This window comes from Eublepharis macularius, chromosome 16 (genome assembly GCF_028583425.1).
Source record: "Eublepharis macularius isolate TG4126 chromosome 16, MPM_Emac_v1.0, whole genome shotgun sequence".
Lineage (NCBI taxonomy): Eukaryota > Metazoa > Chordata > Lepidosauria > Squamata > Eublepharidae > Eublepharis > Eublepharis macularius.
In genome coordinates this window covers 21340330-21351662 of record NC_072805.1, presented here as the reverse complement: position 1 = coordinate 21351662, position 11333 = coordinate 21340330, and the positions used below count along the sequence as shown (strand labels likewise).

The 11333-nt window shown below is 41.2% G+C and overlaps 1 protein-coding gene across 2 annotated transcripts in view; it reads right to left on the bottom strand.

The window, feature by feature from the left end:
- Positions 1-6746: 6746 nt before the first annotated feature.
- CBFB (core-binding factor subunit beta) overlaps positions 6747-11333 on the bottom strand; it is a 72722-nt gene continuing 68135 nt past the window's right edge. For both annotated transcript variants that reach the window (XM_055000876.1, XM_055000875.1), the window contains exon 6: positions 6747-8154. In XM_055000876.1, the coding sequence (XP_054856851.1) occupies positions 8132-8154 (23 nt within the window). In that variant the 3' untranslated portion in view covers positions 6747-8131. The remainder of the gene's footprint in view (positions 8155-11333) is intronic.

The window sequence follows — 11333 nt, the reverse complement described above, 5'->3', positions numbered from 1 at the left end:
CCCTCAAACGTCTCAGCATTTGTCAAGGCAGTGTAAGTGTGGCAGGGATGGGTTTCCTGGAAGCTACAATCAGCATAGGCCCCCTGTGGGTGTAAGGCTGCCGATTAATAGGGTTGCCAGCCCCAGGTTGGAAAATTCCTGGAGATTTGGGGGGGGGGGGTGGAGCCTGGAGAGGGCAGGGTTTGGGGAAGCGGGACTTCAGCAGGGTAAAATGTCACAGAGTCCACCCTCCAAAGCAGCCATTTTCTCCAGGGGAACTGATCTCTATGGCCTGGAGATCAGTTGTAACTCTGGGAGCTCTCCAGCCACCACCTGGAGGCTGGCAACCCTTCCCCTACATGTGGTCCCCCCCTGCATTTTTTTTCTCTGCCCCCTTCCCTGTTGCATACCTAAATACATAACCCTATTAAAGAGACAGGCCAGGAGGGAAAAAACTCCTGTCCCTTTTATATTATTTACGTCATTTATAGTCTGCCTTTCAAATGTAGCATTTCAGGGCATGGTGGGACTGGTGAGTAACATCACCTGGTAAATAACTTCCTCTTCCGCCGTTTAAAGGAACAGGCCATTTCCTCCCAGTTGGCAGCCCTATTAAAAGCCAGACAAAAAGCTTTCAGGTTTGTTTATATGCCTTCTGAATGCAAAAAAGGGTGGGGGTGCCCTGCTGTTTTATTAAATTATCTTTTGATGAAAGAGCCAACGGGTAGAGAAGAAAGCCTCAGTGGAGAAACGGCAGCAGCAGCAGCAGCCCCTGCCAATCTGTTTCTGATTTTAGCAGAATCCATCTTTGGTCCCACCCATTAAGCTAGAGGAAGAGAAAGATGCTTCCCGTAGCTGGGCTTGGATACTGACTAACTCCAACATGATGCCACTACTGTGACTTTGCTGACCCATCGCCCCACCCCTGTGCAAAGAGTCTCCAAGCGGCTGGGGCCGGCTGCAGGGACTGGAGAAGCAGGAGGAATAGTTCTTCCAGTAGATGATGAAGTAATAAAATAGACGTGGGTGGGGCTGTTAACCGCAAAGTAGCAGTTCCTCTAAGCTGCTCCTTGGCCCACCCCATTTCTTCAGCCGAATTTCCCCATTCATGCTCATTACAAGGGGATGAATGTAACAAAAAGTTGGCCCCACCAGATATATTTAAAGCTGTGATTCATACAGTTAGATCTAAATTTGTATCTGTCATTAGAAACAGATGTGCAAGTTTTGCTTGATTTTTCAAAGATGGGTTTACTTTTCAGATAATCTATCCTACATGTTGGTACAGAAATATTGCTCACTCTATATACATTAAAGGGAGAATTTTCTGGCCATGTTTCATCTCAGATTTTAAGTATCAGAAAGGGAACACAATGTCTCATGTTTCTGCGCTGGGTTAAGGGACCACGGAACTTGGGTGGGACATACCCGGATATCGGACGTGACACTTTGGAAAAGCACATTGTGTGTTGCTGCCTTGCTCTGCAGACACCCGCTGAGATTTGGAACTCGTAGATCTATTTCTTTGCAAAACTGAACACGCCACTCCCGCTCTGCAGTAGCTGCAAATGGGTTTTCTCTAGTTGTGCATTTTCCCTGTTTCAAGATGGGGATTTCCTTTCCTCATTTTTGAACTTCTAATTAATAGGTACAAAAATGATAACAACGCAGCATCCTGTTGCCAGCTGTGGACTGGAACAATAACAACAGCTCACTCCATTTCTTCGGACAACATATTGTTTTTGCCTTCCTCAAACATATATAGATTGCTTTTGCCTTCCTGGGGTACCATGGTTAGCTGATTATGTGAACCAGTCAATCAATTCAGCCAATCAACTTAAAGATCACTTAAATGGTTGTTGTGGGTTTTCCGGGCTGTATTGCCGTGGTCTTGGCATTGTAGTTCCTGACGTTTCGCCAGCAGCTGTGGCTGGCATCTTCAGAGGTGTAGCACCACCTCTGGTGCTACACCTCTGAAGATGCCAGCCACAGCTGCTGGCGAAACGTCAGGAACTACAATGCCAAGACCACGGCAATACAGCCCGGAAAACCCACAACAACCATCGTTCTCCGGCCGTGAAAGCCTTCGACAATACATCACTTAAATGATCGATGAAAACATGTCCACAGCTAGTCACAGCAGGCACATCTCACATACAGAAGCACACATTTTTAGGTGGTTGACTTCCATACAGGGTTATCTTCCTGTGGAGTAAATGTGGTATTTGAAGGAGGGCAAATGGTAAAGACTGCAACTTTTGCACCAGTTGGGTGTTCCTGCATGATACCCGATTCAAAAGCTCAATAAGGGATGAAGGATGTTGCTGACCACCAATCAAGGATAGCATCGTTGCCTCCAAATACGGTCATCGGGGCTATGAATGGTCTTGCTGAATAAAGTCCGCTGCCCCAGTATTTTGTTTCCAGAATCCAAACGGCCCTGCCTTGTGGCTGATCCACAGCATCTCGCAGTTATATTGCTTCTGAACATATAAGTTCATACAGCTGCTACACTAGCGTTTATTCATCTGGATATAGTTTTTAAAAGACATTAGAGTTTTAAAGTTTTAGTGTGGGGGATACTATAAGCTACAAATAAGTTGTATGAATACCAATCAGCACCACAGGATGAGCCCAGATTCTAATATGAAAAATATTTTCTCTTGCCTTCAAGGATAGCAGTCAGAGGGACAGTAATAGGATACTGTTTTTTTTTAAGCCAGAGCCGTATTACTGAGACCATAGTAAATACTACACACCCATTTTTCCATTTAAAGACTCGAATCCAGCTTCTGCTAAGCACAGTGGCGTGTTTTTGTGTCCAGATCTGCATTCTGCAGAACATCAAAACTTAGATCTGTTCTCCTGAGGCAAAAAAATCTCCACACAGAATATTCCACCCTACTTTAGGAAGGAAATCATGTGCTTATGAAACCAATGGATGCTGTGACATTGTGGTATTAAGGGGGGGGCATTAATCTTTTGCACACAATCAGCCCAAACAAGAATATATCATATGCATCTTTCATTAGTGTGGGAAAAGTCTTTTGAGGCATTTTCCACAGAAGAGGATGGTAATGCTTTAATACAATGTGAAGAGTGCAGGCCTTTTCAACCCCATCAGCTGCTCATGGAGACAGGGTGAAAGCAGCTGACAGATACCCGCAAACCAGGCCAAGCTTTGGGGAACCAGGAATCTTTTTCAAAAGAACCAAACCCAGGGTTTTCCTATCCTTTCTCCTCTCCTGGGATATTTTGGCACTCTGCCTGCCTGTAAGTAACATATCAATTTTACCTAGGGTAAACACACCTGGAAAAAATGTCCTGTCCATTTAACAGAGGCTTAATATGCAGCTGATTTTTTTTACCTCCATGCCATGACAGGCATTGTTTAGTAAACAACATTCTATTAAATCTCTTAAAGGGAATCCACATTTTCCTCCAGGCTAATTAGCATCTCTACCAACAGCTGAAGCAGAAGTTAAATTAGCACCTTTTTGATCGTATGGGCAGACAGCCTCTGTTGTGCCAGATCCATCCCAGGACGGAGCCATGTTTCAGTGGCAGGAGCATCTGCTTTGCATGCAGGAGGTTGCAGGTTCAATCCCTAGCTGCTCCAGTGAAAAGGATCCGGTAACAGGTGATGCACAAAATCTCTGCCCTGAGAAAAGGCTAGCCAGTGCAGATGTCTCACTTGCATATTGCCATCTACATGAAAAGCTTATTTCAAAAGGCTTTTGTCAGAACTGGCTAAATATACTCACACCTGTTTCTTTCTTTCAATCCATTCCACCTGTCTTCATTGTGGGATCAGCTTCACAGGTTTCCCAGAGGAACACTGCACGAACAGAAGAGCACCTATGTTCTCACGGCAGCACAAGGAACCCTAATCATTCCCAACGTAAGCAGTAACACGCTTAGGAGGAAATTCCCTATGTTCCAAGGGAAACACCACTAAAAATTAGCTTCCACCCAGTAATTTCTAATTCCTCCTAGCAAAATGCTTCAGATTTCTGTATTTGATAACTATAGCCTGTTGGGCAAAATATGGCAAGTCTCAGACGGATACATTATTACACGTGACCACATTTGTGCTGTATGTTGCCTTTCCAAACTACTATTTTAACATTTTCTTGGTTACAAGTGTAGCAATATGACACAAATAAAATAAGCTTCAGTTGCACACTAAGGGCGCGCTAGATGACAGATACTTTGTTTGAACTAGCATAGGAGTTCAGAAGATTTGAGAGCCAGGAAATCGCCCTTTCAAATCCTACCTCAGCTAACACCTCATCCAATGGCCTTGCTCAAGTTGACCTCTCTGGCTCAGTCCCTCGTTCTGCAACACAGGACAATGCTACCAGTTTACCCTTACTTAGGATTAACGATAAAGCGCTCAGTAGACGGAAATACTAAATACTTGTTACTGTTGCTTGTGGGACATCTGGAATAATCCACTCCTGTAACCGTGTCTGGTTTCATATCATCTAGTTCTGCAAATAACCATTAATGTTGAATTGGAACCATAAATAAATGTAGATCCCAGAATTATCCAAAACCAAACATTTTACAGATTTCAATCTAGAAAAATTTCACAATTCAGTTTATATAGTAAGTACCATCCTAAACGGAGTTATACCCATCCACTGAAGTCAATAGGCTTAGAAAAGTGTAGGTCTTCTTAGCATGGCACTGATAGCCAACTAGACCAGAACTTATTTTTGCTCAGTCTCACAGCTTACCATTTGAAAAATGAACACCAATGTGGAAGGTAGTTTAAATGTGCCGAAGATGGATTATCCACAGAAACAAGCATAAAATAATTAGCCCATCTTATCTTCAAAGTAAGATGGTATAATAGTTGTGTTCTCCAAACAGAGAAAATAGGAGGGGCACCCCTCCCCCAAACTTCTGCTGGTAGACCAATAGAACTGGACCGAGTTGTCAAAAGTGGTCACTGAACCGCTTCTAAAAACATGAATAGTATTTATTCTAAATTAAAACTCTTATTCAAATGGAGGATTTCCATGCTTCAAATGAAAACTCTTAACATGGTAGAAAGTGAAGACATCTTTACACTTAACACAACAATCCTCTGTAACAAGGAAGGAAATAGAGGTGATGAAACAAGTCAAACTGAGCTGCACAAGATTAACGAACAGTGTACGCTACAATGTAAATATTCTGAGAACTGTTAACTGTCATTGAGATCATGTGCCATTAATGGTCTTTCTACAAGCAGGTGTCTGATGTTCTTTTCTTGAGGCGATGGTCAAAAAATGTTTCTCAGTACACAACAACCCGAAGAGTACACAACAACCCACAAGAGAATATGACAGGAACTTGATCAATTCTGCCATTTCTTAATTTCCTTTATTTATTGATTTTATTCCTTTATTAATTTCTTCCCCCCCTTAATAGCAGCATACTTTGTAAACTGCTCTGAGTGGACGCTAAGTTGTCCTGAAGGCAGTATATAAATTGATGATGATGGGGGACCCTAAGCAGTTTACATGATTGTCCTCTCAATTTTATCCTCACAACCACACTATGAGGCAATGCTGAGTATATGCGACTGGCTTCAAGAATGTATCACTTTGGGAGCAATTCTATGAAAGGCGCGTGAAGATATGAAAGCTCCTCTTTTTCAGATTTTTTAATCTGAAATACCAACTAGTGAGGTACAGTGCATCTGATGCAACACTTTGGAACTATTCAAACTGATCCATTTACTGTATTAACGAGAAAGAGATTATTAGCTTATTGTACTTTTGGGAAGTAGGAGAATTAGATCAAGGATATTAGTGCTGGTAACCTTTTGCTTGACCCTTGTGGGCATTGGCTTCAAACTATAACCTACCCTGAGCCTTTGGGATAAGGCAAAGATAAAAGCTAGTTTGGTGTAGTGGTTAAGAGTGGTGGGACTCTAATCTGGAGAGCAGGGTTTGATTCCTCACTCCTCTACTTGAAGCCAGCTGGGTGACCTTGGGTCAGTAACAGCTTCTAGGATCTCTCAGTCCCACCCACCTCACAGGGTGTTTTGTTGTGGGGATAACAACATACTTTGTAAACTGCTCTGAATGGGCGTTAAGTTGTCCTGAAGGGCTGTATATAAATCAAATGTTGTTGTTTTTGTTATTATTATAATAAACCTAGCTTATATTTGGAGAGATGTCTGCAACACCAAAGTCACCTTCATTTTATTGGAATCATTACTAAATTATCTGTCGTCTCTGAACATATAATGGCATATGTCAGCACAAAGTGTTGGAAAGGAATTTACAGCCACTTGTTTTCACTACACAGAAGTTTATTATGAACATTGTGGTTAACACAACAAAAAAAAAGAAAGCAAAAGCAATCTTGAAGCTTAAGGCAACTCTTAAGAAAAGTGTTCAAGAAAGATGATGCAACTTCTGCATAAATAGAAATTATGAAAAAAATATCAAAATTGCATCAATAACTTAAAGACTAGCTAGCAGAGGGGCAGGAGGTTGTGATCTTAATGCCAGCACTAAGATGCGGTGTGTACAAGAGTTCTAGATGAGGGGGGGAAAGTTACGTATTTACACAAAGACAACAAAATTAATATGAAATTACATAATTTGTGTATTATGGTTTGTTTGAAGCCATAAGCTGAAAAGCTATTGTGTAAAATGTAAAACAGAAGAATGTTCCAGGTTAGAACAGAACAGATAAATGTAATTTTTGGACACTATTTTTGAGATGGGGAAGAAAAACATGCATGACAAGAACATACAATGAAATGACAGAAAGTAAGTAATTTTTATTTCAGAACAGTGTTAATTGATGATGACTGGAGTGCTGAGAAGATTTTGTGCAGGAATCCATTTCCGTTTTTTTCATTCCAGCTACCTTGAATTGAACGAACACGCACGCGCACGTGCGCACACACGGAGTTGCATCCAAGTGCTTGGTACAATCACAGAAAATGTGTATTCAATGTGCTGAAATGATCCGTGGGATAAACAGTTTGATAAAAGAAAAACAGATGAAATGGAAAGCAGTGAAGAGTTAGTTCTTCCTAAATCTTACCCTGATGGAAAGTATCATGTAATAAAGTAGCAACAGTACACTGGGGGGTGGGGGGGTGGGGGTGTTGGTTGGTTGTACAGGTAAAACGCCTCAGTTCATACTTTTACTTTCATGAGAATAAGAACAGGATATAATACACCTACAGCAGCTATTTTCAACATGTTTGTATTAAACATATTAAACTTCTGTATTGAACATATTAAACTTTTACCGTCAGCCTAATCATGAAAGTTGCAGTATCCCGTTTTAGATCTATTTTTAAGAAGTCCCTGAATAAAAACAAAGCTGGGCTGCAATGATTTTCAGTAGGTTATCTATACAGAAGCACACATTAACTGCAACTAGTAAATGTAGAAGAGATGCTATAACAGAATGTGCTGACTGAGTGAAATCTTGATGTTTTGCAATCTGAAATGTAACTGAAATGCTGACAATTTATCAACAGATATTGCCATTTTTAAAATTATAAACATATCATTCAGTAAATCAACAACATTGCGTTACTGGCTTCAGGCTGCATAACTCAAAGGAATAAAATGTGTTGCAAATTTAGAAAGGAAAAAAGGCCCCCCTCCCCCCCCCCCAGCCAAGACAAAATTACAAAGAACATATGTCTAAAAGCAAGAACACAAAGGACAATCAAACTTCCAACACCCATATAAAAATTAGTTTAGAAAGTTTTGGCTTATAGTAAATTCACAAAAACCTTTATTCTGCAATGATTTGACCTATTCTGAAATGAGTATTACAGTTAAGGAATTGTTTTTATAGCTGCATAAAGTTCTCTCTTCACTAAAATAGTGCCAACAAAATTATAAGCTTGCATAGAAAAACAAGAATCTCAATTTCGCACTGGCGACAGGCTTAAAGAACAGAAATGCAGGTATTGCAACACAAACATAGTGCAATCCATGGCAGTACATGATAGTTTGGCTGCCGCAGGTCAGGGAATAGACTTTAGTATATACCCAGTAATCACAGTTTCTGGTCTTTTAATTCCATCATTTGCCAAGTTTTAAAAAAACACATGTGGCTCATGGGTCACTTCTTTTAACGTAGTTTCAGGTCATCACCACTTCCTAGGTTTGATCCAGGGCTAGGGTCTTGTTGTCTTCTTGCCTGCAGTAACAAGGGGAGAAAGATAAAAAGGAAGAGAAAGGTAAGTTATGTCTAGAATTTTTTTAAGGCAAAACAAATGTAAAATGACATTAATTCATCAACATTCATTCTAAACCAGCATTGTGAATAGCTGATGAATACTTGCTAGCCCTGTGGTCAGTTGGCCTCCTACCCCTGGGCCACAAACCATTACTCCGACCCTCCTTCTCCAAACCAGAGCTTGAAGTGTAGGGTTCCCCCCAGGGAAAAGGCTGCCCAGGAAAAAAAAGCAAGGAACAAGCCTGAATGCTGCTGGGTTGCAGGAAATTTGTATGTATCTGATAAATGGGAGTAAGATTAATTTACAATTGTTTTTAAAAAAATCTTTACTCAAATATTCTAGCGGAGTGATCAACAACATGGTACCCAGGGGCCCCGAGTGGCTCCGGAGAAAGTCAGGCATTTAAATGGCACCCATCAATGGGTTTCCTGGCAGTCATTTGCTTCTCCCCCAGAACAGAGAGTCAATCCTGACTGTTCTCCACCTAACTGAAGCAGGAGGTACTTCAGAAAAACCCATGAAACGTCACTTTGGGGTCTCCAGGACTGCCCATTAGGAAGCAGTGGCTGCCATGAAAGGAGAACGCTTGGCTTGTTACATCCCATGGCAGTCGTTCTGAGATTGCCTCCTACAGAAGTAATTTTGTAGTGGTGCCCACTTCCTGTTCTCAAATGGAATAGCACCCACAAGCTCAACAACACTGGGGACCCACGTTCCACTGCAAAAGCCAAGACTTTGCGCGTGGCCTTCCAGATGCCAGACTTTGGCTCTGATAGTCCCGGAAGAAGAATTCCCAGATAATAAAAGAAATGACACTGACTGCATGTAACAGCAGCAAATTAACCAATTTAGACAACCACTTGACACATTTAATTTAAAAGGCATGTTCAGTAAACTCTTAAGTTCAGTTCAGCCAAGATTCGTGCTCACGTCACAATGCTTCAGAACAAATGACCCCTCAAAAAGCACAGTTAGGAGGACTGGAAATGAGCTACAGGCGAGCTCTCCCTGTCCCCACTTTCAATTTAGAATCACAGCTCTATCTGAATCTGCAGTCCAGGGCTCACACTTTCCTTACAAACTGGAACTGGAATATTGTGTCAAATCAATCAGTCTAATATGGAATTGCAAATCTCATTATTTGGGGAGAGTACAAAAAAACACACTCTGAAAACTACTTTATACAACAGTGCTAAGTGATGAACCCTACTTGCATGGAATAAATCAGTTCATCAAAGCACAAATGAAGTTGAGAAACTGACTTTGATTTTCTCCCTTAATACGTAGTGTCACTAAGAATAAAGTCTGTTGATTCTTCAGACCTCTAAAATGGGGTAAGAAACTAGCTCTGAAGGCTAATTATTAACCATTTGAGGGGAGAAAAGCAGTTTATTGCAGGAGATTACAGAATACAATATACTGCTTGGATAAATACTTCAATATTTATACTTGCAGCATTTTAAAATAAACTCATTGTTTTAGACTGCAGTTTAACAATCATGAGGAAATCAAACCTGTATTACTACAAATGTGGTAACATCCACAACAGCTGATTTTGGTATTCCCCAAATGCATCTTGAGACATATACTCCCTCTCTCTCCCTTCTGGTCTCTTTCTGACCAGTACAACCTAGATGAAGATGACACTATACCCACACACTGCCTCAGGCTGTTTTTTGATTACCTCTCTAGCCTTGCTGCTGTGGACTACCTTCAGTCTCCCCATCAACTCAATTCTTTCAGTATTGTTCCTAGTTTCACTGGCCTCATGTTCTCCTTCTTCCTCTTTTGGTGACTTGGAGTCTACAGATTCAATAGGTTTTTTTGACAACTTTGTACTGTTCCTCCGTTCACTGATTAGACTCTGCAGTTTATGCCTTCACCTCTCATTTGCCCTAGTCTCCCAAGGAAACATGACCTCAATACTCCTACCAGTGTGATCCAATGCTTCCTGAAGGCAAAGCTCTTCTTTTCTCTCCCCAGTGGGTCCCTATGAATTTGTTTCTGGCCCTCTTCTATTCTCTTCACACACTTTATGATGATGTCACACCATATCCAACTGCATTCACTACTACCTATATGCTGATGATAGCCAGCTGACACCTCTCTTGTTATTCAATCCTGCATTTTCCAACTGTCTGAGATTTCTGCTTCTAAACTCAATATATTCAAGATTAAATGTCTCATCTTTCCCCCAAAGCCCTCCTTTCTTTCTAAACTCTCTATCCACTGGCAATGTCACCTTAGCTTTATCTTTTAACTCTTCTCTTTCCATTTATCCCCAACTCCCCGATCCCCACTTCAGACTGCCTCCATTTTTGTGCCCCCTTCCGAGATCCAGCACAACCATAACTCTTTGCCCTTGTCTTCAAAGCCCTCTAGACCTTACTCCCTTTTATCTCAGCTATTACATACTCAGACAAATTTTCTCCCTTGCTGTCTCTGATGCCAAAAACCAGTTCCTAGAACACATCAGTGATGATGGCATGACACTTCACTCATTTTCATCCGCTTTTTCTTTAACACACACCTTTCCCACAAAGCCTTTTGGCCTAGCCCCTTAGTCACTGTTCCCTAGTGCCTCCCTAAGTTTAAGAATCCAGAACTAGAATGAACACATTTTCCCAGTTTATTCCTGCTGCCACTCCCTCATACTGTTGTCATCTTCATTGTTTCAACTCTTTGCTATCTAAGCCCAAAGGCCAATGATTGCCATGGGGAGGGAGGAAGGGCTCTCTCTTCTCCTCCAAAATGGTGCTTGGAGGCATACAAACGTAGAATGTGAATGTTACACAAAACCAAATTAACATTCACTTCAATAGGTTGTGCACTGACAATTTTAAATAGGCAGCACTAGTACTTTAAACTAGAACTGACACATTTTTCCCAGGTTAGAAATGCACCATAAAATACCATGTAATTCAATAAAGTGATTAAAACTTCCTGACACCATTTAAGCAGGGTCAACTTTCACATTCTCTCACATGCAGTGGCCACAGATTAGCAAAGCTTTAATTGTTCAAAGGTACCAAAAGAGGGTGGCATATGCCAATGAGCAGTAGAATGGCAGACTACATAAGTGCCACTGAATGAACATACCAAGACAGTATTTTACATTTTGCATAGAATCAATGTTGAA